This window comes from Dermacentor andersoni, chromosome 10, assembly GCF_023375885.2.
Source record: "Dermacentor andersoni chromosome 10, qqDerAnde1_hic_scaffold, whole genome shotgun sequence".
In the NCBI taxonomy this organism is placed as follows: Eukaryota; Metazoa; Arthropoda; class Arachnida; order Ixodida; family Ixodidae; genus Dermacentor; species Dermacentor andersoni.
In genome coordinates, this window is record NC_092823.1 from 114,783,745 (window position 1) to 114,798,200 (window position 14,456).

Below are 14,456 nucleotides of genomic sequence, written 5' to 3' on the forward strand. Positions count from 1 at the left end.
AATACTCATTGCGCAAGCTTCTTTTGTAGCAATATTCAACGTGAGGCCGCCATTTAAGGGATCCATTATAATAGACTCGGAGGACCAGGTTTCGATCACTGTCGCCTTCTTCGGCTTCTCATGGTCTTCCTCTTGCCCTTGGTGGATTGATTTTCCGTTTTGTAGCGTATATCATGATTTCTGATGGCAAGTTAGGAGCACGTCCGGATAAACAAGTACGGCTGCTGCTTTTGGTACAGGCCATTGTATTGCAGACTGGAAGCGCTTGCCGTGTGTTCTAATGGTGGACCGATATCAATGGTCGAGCACAGTCGATTCCGTGAAGCAGTGCAAAGACGCTGCAGTAAGAGTGGCAGAGTCCGTCACTCCCCGACACCTTGCTTATTCCGGATCCTGTTTTAACACATGTATTGACTTTTCCTCTCAACTAGACAGCGTGCCTTTCGGTACAATCCAGCATTTCGATATCTTGCTTTACACTAGAAGGAGATTGTTGAGTTGATCGCTATGGTTAAACATCCAATTGCAACCTGCCATTGAAATTCCACATTGTTCTATGTCATGTGCGTCCTTGACTATGCGTGAAACGAAATCGTTGAGTTCATGCTTGCAAATTTGCGAGAAATCACACAGTTGTACTTCCACTCAGAAAATTTTTCTGAAATGCTCAGTTTGTTTTCGTTTCCTTTTTTTATATCAGAAGTCGCTAATTTGCTTCAAGCGCACACGAATTAGCGTGGTCACATCATGCAATTTTGATATGCTAGAGTTTATTTTCTGGACAAAAGCTTTCCATTTCGCAATTTTTACAGGAACGCAGCACGTATTTCAGTACAGATGTGATCGCATTTTTTTTTTACTTTCCCACCCTTGTTTTTGTTTCGGATTCGGCTGGCCTTAGTAGGCACTCAGTTTAACATAGGTAATTTTCCTCCACAGAAATTCGCACTTTCAGCAATGCAGTTTTATATCCATTAGCAATGCTTATTAAGTTCTTCTTATGCTTTTTTGTCTTCTAAAGCGTTCTTTCGCGGTCCGCATGTTCTCCGGTCCTGCGGTCGCAATATCACGCTTCCTCAGTTTTTATTAAAGGTCGAATCCTCTCCATTAGGTCAGTAGTTCCTTTTGCGTTTTGTTTTCAGAGTAACCACGTTTTGTATACAGCTTTTTTATCAGTGCGGTCAACATTGGTGACGTTCCTCGCACCTTGTGGTCTTAGCCAGTATGGAACACGAATTGCACAGGCTCCGCCATTGTCAATTAGGAGACATTGCTGCAATTGTATCGCCATCGTACACTCAATCAAATGGAGCAAAAATAATTCATGAAGCACTGTCGTCCAGTCCTTGGCAACATAACCTGTTTCGGGCTAACGCCTGAAATCGATCAGTCAACAATAACTTTTTTGGACACCCAGGCGCAGCTGGATGCGTTGTTTTCAGTAGATCAGATCGCTTCGCGAAGCGCATAGCATTTGGCATAAGACGCCAAGCGGCCAAAATTAGATCCACAGAAATACATTTGCTAGTCCGAGGCCTTGCGAGAACTGGGTAAACATGGCGCTCATTAGAGCTGGCAGACCCATTCCGGGGGGATCATAAGGAGACTTGGCATTTGCAGTCGGTGTTGTCGGTGAACCACACGGCATCAAAGTAGACGCGAGTTAATTGGCTTCAGCGGCCGTATGCCGGCAGGAAGTGAAGTTCTTCACCGTTGAACTGTAGTTCGAGAGCTCGCACAGCGTCCAACCCAAGCAGAGACGTTCCTTTCGGGGCAACATAGAAAGTAACCTGGGATGGCTCTGCGCTGTAAATCACGCGAGCACGCCAGCCAAGAATTGCGACCTTCTGCGTTGAAAACTCAAGCAGCATCCCACTGGACTGCCGAGCCGCATTTTGTCTTGAAAAATGTTCCGAAAGTGTTCTCTGAAAATTGACACGGCAGAACCGGTACCGATGAGAATCGTTGTGCTAGGTGTCGATTCATGGCCGCTCGAAGTCAGAGCAGTGACTTACACATCAATGCAGATGCTTGGGCTCCGAGTAGGTGGGCTGAGGACTTCGTCAGCCAGAGCCACCGTAGCTTTGGCTTCGGTAGTCAAGACGTTGATTACATTTGCTGCATGTTGCTCTTGGACGACTTGCCGCACTCGGGATGGGCCCCCACGGTGTGAGCTACAAACAATGCGGAAGTGGCCCAACGTCCGCAACCGCAACAGGTACGGCCCTGTGCTGGGCACCGAGCATGTTCGCGACACGCTCCTCCAGTTATCGCAGACCGGCAGTTTCCCGCAATGCGGGCCGACGCCGGTATCAATCGGCATTAAAGATGGCCGGAAAGAGCGTGAACGCGACGGTGGATATCGGGAAGCGCCTCTATCGTGAGCGAATGCGTGATAACTCACGCGGGAGGCGTGTCTGTGTGCACCGCGCTCATTTTGCTGTTGCGCAATGACGCTTCGCGTTGAGTTTCTAAGAGATGCGGACTGGCGAGCGACCAGCTCCCGTAACAACGATATCTCGATTGCTCGTTCAATCGTCAACTTGTCACCCTCAAGCGAGTCTCTTACGCAACTACGGAGACGCGATGCCGGTGATAAACTCGTCGCCCAACTTCTCGCCAGCTTGATCGGCGAAATTGCAGGACTTGGCTGATTCGCGGAGAGCGACCAACAAAATCAGCTGTCGCTTCACCCCGGAAGTTGCCGTCTCTCTCAACAACGGTGCCATTCCACGCGAGCGTTGCTGGCAGCAGTGAAATGGCTGCCTAACGCTGCGGTTGTAACCTTGCATACGTTCGTGCAGCCACCCTTGTCTCTGCTAACTTCAGCCGTTGCCGTGCTCGCTGTTCTCGAGGAAAGAGCTTCGAAGACGCGTTCGCCTTCAGATCCAAGGCAGTGGATCAAAAGCGCTCGGTGCTGTTCTGTTCATAAATCATCGGAGCCGCTAGCGTGAAAACAATTCTCGAACGACCTCAGTCAACGGGACTAAGGAATAGACAGGCGCACGTGGCGTAGCCATGAACGGTGGCGGTGGCTTAAGTGCGGTAGCCATCCTCATCTCAAAGTTCTTGCGTCGCGTAGTACATGCTCACACCAAGACAGTCCCAACCAATAACCGTCTTTACAAGGTATATGTAAACTGGTAGCGAAGCTTCCATAGAAGCCGACATGTCAAGAAAATGGGGCTCGTTGTAACCGTCGCCATCTACGTATCGTTGGGACAACAGCAAGCAAAAATGAAAAATAAGAAAGTGACGTTCCAACCGGAAATGGCAGTGACGTCATGATTTTACGCTGCTTGGCGCGAATGTTTGAATTTTTTTAGCGTCCGGCATTACGGCCGCTACGACAACAATTACTTTTCTTTTGAGGCTGAGGCGAGCTTGAGACTCGCTTTAGCTGAAACTCCAGCGTGTCCTTTAACTATTAGGAATGGCGCATGTCTTAATGTGAACGTAGTAAGGCTGTTATTGGCGGCAATTGCTCCAGTAGCTTACGCAGGAAGGTGAGCGAATCCGGTGGAAATAAATGACACTGCCAAAGAAGTTTCAAAATCAAGTTCACTTTTATTAGTCTAGAATAACACAATCACTATAGCTGACCGAACAAAACATGTTTCGATGGATGAAAAGTAGTACGGCCAGAACACAGCCGTAATGCATAGCAACCTGTGCGAATCCTTTTCACAGAATCATTCGTAATTCCTTGCAACACCAGTTATTCATATCCCACAATTATCACACAAGACGACATTACCCCACATTATCAGTAAGAAAACATTCGACTCACGAATTTTGCTGCCCATCAAACACTCAGAGCCCGTGTTACGAGAGTAAACAACCATGGCGCGACGTTTCTTCGCGGGGCGTTCCGCATTTATCGTAACGACGAGACACCGCGCGTCGGATGCCCAACGTGAACTTGCACGATAAAAAAAAACCTGCACTCACACCTTTCCCCAATGAATACCGTGCGCCATGTCAAGCAAACCTTGAAGTGAAGCGCACGCCAAATTCTGAACAAACATGCAAGGAAATAAAAAAAAAAAAAACTTGCACCAAACCACCACATGCGACTGGCTTGCACAGCCTTGCCAAGTCTTGCGCCAGGATCACTGGTTCATAGGGGTCGCCAAGATATAACTACAAATTGTGAAATAGAAAAGAATTGAACATATGTTCTTTTAGCGCAGGAAAAATATCTGAAATGGAAAATTTACTCGTATGCCAGTATTCTGATTAAACATTTTAGAGCATTTTTTTACACATAGGTTTTCTAGTTTCAGCCTTCGTCCCCACCTCACCTAGTCGCGCTTCAATCGTGCACCACCAACTGATATCATTGCCGATAGGTTTTGGCGCGCTTTTCGTTCCGAGGTTCACCACCTTTTTAGATGGACCTTGGTCTTTATCCGAAGAGACGCGCATGTATACATGTGCGCTGGTGACGCCATCTCTTGACGGAAACGTAATGAATAACACACTGAAGACACGTGTTGTCGATGTTCGACATCACAGCCATCAAGGAAGACCAGAATACCGCCCTTTCTATAAAAAAGAATACAAAGCAAATTCTGTTTTTCACAAAAAAACGAAGCAATGCAAAGTTTGTCTACTAAACAAAAGTGTCCGTGCACTGAAGAAGATAGGCTGTGATTTTAGAAAACTGCTTTCTATCTCAGAGAAATGTTAATTCATGAAATAATAGATATCTATATAAGTGTCTATATCGCGCAAGTTAAGCGGTGAAACGTGGTCTCCCGAGAAAGATAAACATGTACACGTGTCAATATGTATATGTGGTGGAGTTTTTCTTCTAAATTTGCACAATTTCATCATGAAGTATTGGTCAAAAAATTTGAATACCGGCCCAGTTCTCGTTTTAATTGCTCGTTACACTCGATAGCCCGTAAAAACCACCGCAAGAAACGGCGATGAGTGCTGCACACGTGCTTGGCCGGTCTTTTCTTACGCCTACCAAGACAGCAGCCGCCGGCTTCACCAGCCCTGCCGGTAGGCAGAGGCCCTCCCCTCAGGAGCTTTCTTTTTAATCTCCTTAGAGGCAACCATGTTTTGTGAAGCGGTGGGAGCTGAAAGCTGGGCGGTTGGCGAAGAGTACGACGACACAGAAGCGGGGAGCGAGGGGTCATCCCAGCAAGGGTGGGTGATTGCGCGAGGAAGTTAGAAAGAGGGCGGAACGAAAGGACGCGCCCGCCACGCCGATGTCACTGGCTTTTCACCCGAACGGTCGCCTTCACCAGAGACATGCCACTCATACGCGCACTCGTTCCCAGAGTGAAATACAGGGTACTTTTGGTGGAGAATCTTGTTTCGAAATGTATTTGTGCCTAAGTACTACGAGTATAACGACACGCTGGGCTGCACCCCCCCCCCCCCCCCCCGCTATGTTTAACGGCCACCAAAAGTTTCGTCAAAACGAAATCATGCCGGCTGATACAGAGTCTTTACGGTTATTCGTCAGTGGTTTTCCGTAGTCGTTGCGGCGCAAGTAACATAAGGTCTGCCGCTTCGCAGTCGCAGTGCGTCTTCGGCACTCTTCCAGTGGTGCTGTCGCCGGCAACACGAGGATCACGAGGCACGTGCGCATGCTTTGCGTATGCACACCATCCAGCCATGTAGAAAAACGTCAGTTTAACTTGAAGATTAATTTTGATCCCTAAAACGAACTCGAATTAACAACGTGTCATTATTAATTAGTCTGCGGTTGCCTTCCAACCCTTCGCTTCCTCTATTTTCCCTCTTACCGCTAACTCATTGATCGGCTTCTTATGTACCAGTTTCTTCCGTTCCCTCCTCAGGTCTAGGCTAGTTCGAGTTCTTAGCATCCTGTGGTCACTGCAGCGCACCTTGCCGAGCACGTCCACATCTTGTATGATGCCAGGGTTAGCGCAGAGTATGAAGTCTATTTCATTTCTAGTCTCGCCGTTCGGGCTCCTCCACGTCCACTTTCGGCTATCCCGCTTGCGGAAGAAAGTATTCATTATCCTCATATTATTCTGTTCCGCAAACTCGACTAATAACTCCCCCCTGCTATTCCTAGTGCCTATGCCATATTCCCCCACTGCCTTGTCTCCAGCCTGCTTCTTGCCTACCTTGGCATTAAAGTCGCCCATTAGTATAGTGTATAGCTTACTGCTAAGTATCTATCTGCTGTCGTATAGTGTAGCTCGGCTAGGGACAAACAGAGCAAAGCACGATCTCCTCCGTAGTACTGTAATATCTAGAGAAAGGATTTTGGGAAGCAGAAGTCCCAAGATGCCTGTCGAGCAATTCACGCATGCGCGCAACGGTGGGAAGAACGCGAGAAAGAAGGTCTCGTCCCTTGCTGAACCAACACCTCCTAGACAAGAGAAGGCCTGAGCGCCCGGCCTGTGACGTCACGGAGAAGGGGCCGGCGGCGTGCTCGGGGATACGGGTTGAATGAAGGGATTGCACCTTTCTGGGCAACGTTAAACAGGGCGCAGTTATTGCTTATTTTAAGGCATGGTTGAGCAGATGGCTCGCGGAGAACAGAGGGTGTTCCAAGATTATGTTATTTATGCAAAACTATTTACGCGCTGCATTATTAAAAAGCCCGTCGATAACAAAATTAAATGGTCCAACCTTAGGATTGAGAACAAATTCCGGGTAAATGATGACATGGAGCATGGCTTATATTGAAAAGAAACAGCGCCGCCCTCTTCTTCAGAGTAGCTTCTTTGTCTTCATCGCCAGCGTCAAAGAGTTTGACGTTCATGCGACCACAAAGTTCAACAAAATGCACTGCACCATAATACATACTTCATGGCAACTTCACTGGTGTGCCCTTCTTCACATTCGGGACACATGTATTTATTCCAGTCTAGATTAGGCTCTAAACGAATAATTTCGCTTTCGAGGCATTATTACATACAGTACCGCAATCCACATATTTACAACACCTCAAATGAGATACAAAACGTTCGTGCAAATATTTACAAAGAAACAGTTGCCTTATTCCGCAGAATTCCAGCTTTTCTCTTCTTTGCCTTAGCATTGGCACCCAATATCCTGTCATTTATCTTACGGAAACATGAACGCATGATTTTTTTACCCGGATTTGTAATTGCTCCAGCAATTGGGCCCGCAGCACTTCTTGGGAATATCATGGCATGAACGTAATCCACATTCCGCGGCAATGAAACCTTGCCGGACACGCAACCTCAATCGCAGAACAAGCGCATGAGACTACATGCACGGTTCACGTCCAGAAAAAGAAAAGTGCGCTCGGAAGCATGTCGCAGCATTCCAGGACTTTTCTAACCGCGAAGCTATCCAAGGAGCGGCAGGGTTCCCGGAACTAATCGAATTGTTATCGCCGCCGTCACCCGCTCGATCTTCCGCGTCTCATTTTCAACACAGGTGCGCCGTTCGTAGCTTCGTAGTGCGCTGCATGGAACTTCTATGTGGGCCTCTTTTGCGTGAGGTAGCTCAAGGGGAGAGGGTACAGCCAGAAGGCCTTAAGTTCTCTAGAGGGTGTTGGCTGAACACGTGTCTGCTCACCATTGAACTCGTCTCTAGGCCCGAGCGCGCGACGCTTCCGGAGCTCTAACGACGCAGTTTCGCCACATAAGCAATTGTAGCAAGTATGTGACGCCCACTCGGACATAATCTTGGTTAGCCCGCCAAGCTCGGCAGGCAACATTGGTCGCCGAGCTTGGCGGGCTAACCAAGATTATGTCCGAGGGGGCGTCACATACTTGCTACAGCAATCACCGTCGCGTCGGATGTAGCTATGGCGCCTGGTGTCCTCCGGGGTGCTGTTTACGCTGCGCGGAAGCAGAGGCCTCGCGTGCTTGGTATGCAGTCATTGCTTCGCCCTTCGAGCAAAATTGTCATTAAATGCTGCGCACATTTATGCCCTCGTATTTGTGAATGTGCAAGAAAGCTGTCACTGCTTCTTCGAATAAACGTTTCCCATTTCGAATTACGACCAATTCTTCTGAAACAGGAATGATCCAACAGGAATCAACCAACTCGTAGTAACGACAGTGCCCTCGAATAGCCGGTGTGCGAGCTAAGAGTTATATGGCAACTATTGGTCTAGATGACCCTAAAAAAAACTACATTGCTTTTTAAAGGGATCTGTTGGGGACGCGCTTGGTGCTTAAGAATTCGCGATGTAGAACCACGGTAAAAGATTGCGGCTTACTTGTCCATAGACTGGCTGGTCTCTCGGCTTTCTTCTTGCTCGTTGACCCCGGCAACGGTTTAGACAGCGGCAGTTGCTTGTCGGCTGCCTTGAAGGAGGGTTTGAGCGAGGCTTTGGGTTTCTCGGACGCGCTCGGAGCCTGCGGATCCTTGCTGCCGTCTTCCGCTTCCCGTTTCTTGGCCTCTTGGAGTTCAGTGAGGAGCGCTTCACTGGGCTTGTTTCGCTTTTGCTCTCCTTTGATCCATTCGTCCAGCTCGCGCCCTTTGTATCCCAGCCGAGTGCCCAACTTGTAGAGCCGATCGAGGTCCTTTTCTAGAAGTTTCTCCAGTTCCTTGCGACCTGACGGCTGTTTGTCCGCCATCTCGGCAGTTACTCGAGACGGTAGACGCAAGCTTGTCGGCTCGTTTGTGAGGCTTGCGAAACTAAAACACTGGCGTCGCGCTTTTAGCTTGTGACCTCTCCTTTTGCTTCTTCTTCTTCTTCTTCTCCTTCTTCTTCTTCTCTTGTCTTGCCTGCAGATACTGGCTCATATCCACGACGGGGGATTGACCAAGAACGAGGCGGTTTCAAGTGCGTTTGTTAGAATTAAAACAAGAACTAAATTTGCACAGCAGAGCGTAGGTTCAAAAAAATATATACTTTACAAATGAGGAGAAAATCCTGTTAAGAATTTTGACATAAAATAATTTAACACAAAGAGGTGCAATAATAGGAAGAAGCAATAATTTTAGAAATTCAGCGAGGTACTTTCTTATGTGTGTGAAATGAAATTGCAAAGTGCGAAAAAAAAAGCATCCCTGCGGCTGAAACCTGCTGAAGTCACCTCAAACGCGAGAATGGTCGACGAAGGTTTCACGGCTAACTTCGGGGACCGGTTTCGCTCTAGACTTCTATAATGTCATTGTCACTGGATGCAGTATACTAGACTCCGCGACCGGCGCAGCGCGGGAGGCACTACATTCAGTACATTGTGCATGTAAGCACCAAGCTGTCGCCCCAGCACAACATAGACGGTGCAATGACAGCCCGCTTAAATGCTTACAGCTGGATAGAATACGTAAAATTCCTTGTAAACGCATCTATGAAGCTTATATTTGTATTGCATAGCCATTACCAAGGGGTAATGGAATATATATATATATATATATATATATATATATATATATATATATATATATATATATATATATATATATAATGAAGCTTTACACTGTTCACCTGTTCACATTTGTTTCTAGCCGTAACTTTCCTGGCAACGAAGCCTGCAATATATGGAGCCATCCAATCTCACAGGCTCTCTGGGTAGCTAACCCTGTGAATGTAGTCATGGTCTTCTGACTGGAGTATTGATGACTTTCTGGTAACTGTGGCCACTCCAGATCCATTCTCCTTAGGAACAATTTCACAAGTGCCCATCGCCGACCCGAAGTCTTGCGAGTGGTTTCCAGATGCTGAGGATTTGTCCTCCATCTGCACAAAGAGACTCTTGTAGGAGGCCGTAAAGTAGGCTGCTGTGAGCGCACCAAGAGGTTATTGAACGAACTTCATCCTCTCAGGGATCCACAAAATGTCTCAGCGTGGTTGGCAAGGGACAAACCGTGGGCATCTTGTTACTTTCAACTGTTTCGACGAACAGCACGTTCCTACCAAAAAAGGTGTCCCGGTATACTTCATAAACCTATACAAAGAAATAAAGATAGTGAATAAAGAAATCTGTGTGCTTTGACGCCGGCAAAACAAACCATGCTAAACCTCCATGAAAAGTGCGAACTCACCATGGCATTGGAATAAATCGTGCATACTTGCTTTCACACGGTTCATATAGCCGTACGCTACGCATGAACCAACCATATCCAGTTTTTTTTTTCTTTTTCACGCGAGAAAGGCGTGCATGCAATTTAAGAAACCCCCGGTCGGCGCCTGTACAGAAGGCGTACGCTGCGACGGGACCGAGGCTTTTTGCCCCTGACAAGATGGTGGCGCGGCACGTGATGCGGCTTAAGTTTCCCGGCGCCACTTCCACTCCAGCGCTTTTAAATGCGAATATCATATCTTTAGCCAGCAAAACGGGTGAGACGGATTCCAAATCGGTGGACAACCTAACCTATGGTGCGACGTCACGCCCTATCTGCCCTTTTCGTTTGTGCAGAAGGTGTCGGCACAGGTGCGCTAGGAGCATGTCTGATGCCACCATACATCATCGTTACTGTCATCGGAGGCATTGCTTAAACTGAGTTTGCAGTGACACTACGGGAACAACACTATATAAAACGGACAGTTGCTGTCTCTGTGGCAGCGTAGGTGGCCTTCCGACTAGTTTTCAAAAAATGGATCCCGCTCGCCGTATCTCTGTACCGAGGACACACGAGCATGCTGTTGCCACGTAGAAGCAGGAAGAGTCACCATGCAGAGTCCCAGAGGCGTTGTTACGCTTAACGGGGCGAGGCCGCAAGGACGTGTCCGCTTGAAAAGACGACGCCGACGATAGTGTAGGGTGACTTTAACGTTGACGTCTCTAAACCGGAAAGCCAGTGGTTCCCACATTTAGCGGAAAAGTCAATAAGCTTCAATATGTGTACCACTCACCGCATACATACGAAGAAACAGGAATGCGTCATTGACGAAGTCTTTGGTCGAGGTTTTGAGGACTTGAAAACGTCTAAGTACGTTTCATACTTCAGTATGCACCAGTCCGTAAATCGGAATCCAGTCCGTAACCCTTAATGACCATCGGTTATCTTCCTTCCTCATTACATGTCCTGCCCATGCCCATTTCTTTTTCTTGATTTGAACTAAGATGTCATTAACTCGTGTTTGTTCCCTCGCCCAATGTGCTCTTTTCTTATCCCTTAACGTTACACCCATCATTCTTATTTCCATTGCTCGCTGCGTCGTCCTCAATTTTAGTAGAACCCTTTTCTTAAGCTTCCAGGTTTCTGCCCCGTACGTGACTAGTGCTAGGACACAGCTGTTATACACTTTTCTCTTGAGGGATAATGGCAACCTGCTGTTCATGATCTGAAAATGCCTGCCAAATGCACTCCAGCCCATTCTTATTCTTCTGATTATTTCAGTCTCATGATCCGGATCCGCAGTCACTACCTACCCCAAGCAGATGTATTCTCTTTCCACTTCCAGTGCCTCGCTACTTATCGTAAACTGCTGTTCTCTTCCGAGAGCGTTAAACATTACTTTAGTTTTCTGCAGATTAATTTTAGACCTACCCTTCTGCTTTTCCTCTCCAGGTCAGTGAGCATGCCTTGCAATTGGTCCCCTGAGTTACTAAGCAAGGCAATATCACCAGCGAATCTCAAGTTACTAAAGTATTCAACAGTAACTCTTATTCCCCAATTCTTCCCAATCCAGGTCTCTCAATACCTACTGGAAACACGCTGTGAATAGCATTGGAGAAATTGCATCTCGCTGCCTGACGCCTTTCTCTATTGGGATTTTGTTGCTTTCTTTATGGAGGACTACGGTGGCTGTGAAACCGCTATAGATATCTTTCAGTATTTTTACATACGGCTCGTCTACACCCTGATTCCGTAATGTCTCCATGAGTGCTGATGTTTCGACTGAATCAAACGCTTTCTCGTAATCAATGAAAGCTACATATAAGGGTTGGTTATATTCCGCACATTTCTCTATCACCTGATTGATAGTGTGAACATGGTCTATTGTTGAGTAGCCTTTACGGAATCCTGCCTTGCTCCTTGGTTGACAGAAGTCTAAGGTGTTCCTGATTCTATTTGCGATTACCTTAGTAAATTCTTTGTAGGCAACGGACAGTAAGCTGATCGGTCTATAATTTTTCAAGTCCTTGGCGTCCCCTTTCTTATGGACTAGGATTATGTTAGCGTTCTTCCAAGATTCCGGTACGCTCGAGGTCATGAGGCATTGCGTACTCAAAATAGAAAACCTATGTGTAAAAACATTCTCAAAAATTTTTAATCAGAATACTGGCATACAAGTAAATTTTCCGTTTCAAATATTTTTTCTGCGCTAAGAGAACAAATGTAATTTTTTTCTATAACACAATTTGTTAGTTATACATTGGCGACCCCTATCAACCAGTGATACTGGCGCAAGACTTGGCAAGGCTGTGAAAGCCAGTCGCATGTGGCGGCTTCGTCCAAGTTCTTTTTATTTCCTTGCGTGTACAGGATACTGTAATAACTGTACTATACTGTACTGTACAGCTTTGAACAAGTGCACCTCAGATGTCACCAACGAATAAAAAGGTGCGAAATTGTGCACCTATAATAATCATAGGTTCCCTGTCGCAGGCTCTATGAGAAATGTTTAAGGATGCATGATAATTACGATTTTCTTACGCGGCGACCCCAACGGGGTTCTCTGTGACCTCTGTGACCCTGCAGCAGCAAAATAAAATCTTATGCCCACTTATTTCATCTCGTCAGTTCTTGAAATGCTCTGCACTCATGAACTTCGTTTCCTTCAATGCATGTATTCCGCTACCTCACCTGGCCAACCGAACTTCCTCTTATCAGCCAGCCGCGTCCGATATCCACTTCGCCGTGCACTTCGTTTCTCTTACTGACACACCTATCATTTTTCCTTTCTCTCATCGCTGAACAGTCCTTAGCTTGCCATCTAACACCTATCTTTTCTACCCGCGTTATTCTGGTCCTATATACGTGAGTTGTGGCAATACAATGGGACGCTTTTCAACAAAAACAAGTTGCTATTCATCACATGGCAGTTTCTTCCATGGGCACAGGAGCCCCCCTTTTTTTAGAGCGCAGCTCTTTGGCGTCCGTTCCTGGGTTTCGCGTCGCCGTCGGCGTTGTCGTCGGCCTCGTAACCAGCTCCGCCCCCCTTTCATCCCCCCAGCGCTAGTGCGACCGACTGATACCGCTGGATGCCGCTGACGCCGCTAGAGAGTCAAGATAACGTGACTGCATAGAACACCGTCGCCGCCATGCAGAAAGAGGAGGAAAGGGTCCCCCCCCCCCTGTTCTTGTGTGGCGGATAGGGTGCTCTTCAGTTGCCGACGCGCCGGTTATTTCACGTAGGCCCCGGCACGTCGACGAATACGTGACCACCTTCCCACGGCTAGACCTGGTTCTTAGCGCTGCGGAAGCGAGGGTATCATATTGTTTGTGTCGGCATCGGCGGCGTTGTCCCTGAAACCAACTCCGCAGCTGGGGTTGACTCACTATCGGCGTCAGCGGCATCAGTCAGTCGCTGCTATCTCTTCCCTCCTCCCTTTATCGTGTTGTCCGCTTGCTGCGCGCGCTTCTGCCCCCATCGTTTGCCGCTGGGTGTACACGCCGCCCCCCTCCCCCCTCTTCCTGCGAGTCTCCGGTTGTCAAAGCGCCGGCTCGAACTTAATTCCTTTCTTCGCTCCTCCTCCAATGCAACCCCTGTGCGGTGGCAATCAGAGAGCCAGATCGGTGGCGGCGGATCTGTATATGTGCACCGCCCGAGCCGAAATTGCCGCTGCCGTTCGCCACTGCGAAATTATCTGCCAGTTCTTTCTGAGCCATGAGCGAGACGACCGATGGAAGTCCTCCGTCTGCTGCTGCTGCTGCTGCTGCTGCTAAACGAGCTGCCAGAGCAGAGGCCCAGCGCCGTCGCCGTCAGAATCCAGAGGTGCGTGCCGCCGAAGCAGAAGCTTACCGTCGCCGCCGTCGAGATGATCCAGGAGTACGCGTCGCCGAAGCAGAGGCTAAGCGCCGCCGCCGAGAAGACCCTGCCGTTCGCGCCGCCGAAGCGGAGGCTCATCGCCGCCGTCGAGAGCAACCAGCAGTAAGCGAGGCTGAAGCAGAAGCTCATCGCCGCCGCCGAGAAGACCCTGCAGTTCGCGCCGCCGAAGCGGAGGCTCATCGCCGCCGTCGAGAGCAACCAGCAGTAAGCGAGGCTGAAGCAGAAGCTCATCGCCGCCGCCGAGAAGAACCTGCAGTTCGCGCCGCCGAAGCGGAGGCTCATCGCCGCCGTCGAGACTTATTTGCTGCGCTCAAATTTCGCATTAGGAAGTAACGTAATCGTCGGTAATTTTTTTGTACTTCTGCAGGCTTTCTACAAAAAACCTCCGAAGGGGCACCAGTACGGACTATTGGAGTCGCGAAACGTACAATAATTTCGTGTTTAGAATGAAAGCTTGCAACAAACACGAAGTTTGCGAAGCAATTTTAAGATATTTCAATTTCGCTCTGAGGTGGTGTCGAAGTGCTGGACCTGACTTCATCATTTAAGTGTGACGCCACGACACAGAGCAAGAGTTTTCTGACATCAATTAGCA

General features: G+C 48.1%; 1 protein-coding gene across 1 annotated transcript in view; it reads right to left on the reverse strand.

The window, feature by feature from the left end:
• LOC126543647 (uncharacterized) overlaps positions 1-8,552 on the reverse strand; it is a 26,297-nt gene extending 17,745 nt beyond the window's left edge. The window contains exons 1-2 of the mRNA XM_055078132.2: positions 8,192-8,552; positions 2,114-2,174 (exon numbers count right to left, since the gene is read on the reverse strand). Of these exons, the coding sequence (XP_054934107.1) occupies positions 2,114-2,174; positions 8,192-8,552 (422 nt within the window). The remainder of the gene's footprint in view (positions 1-2,113; positions 2,175-8,191) is intronic.
• Between the last annotated feature and the right edge of the window lie 5,904 nt (positions 8,553-14,456).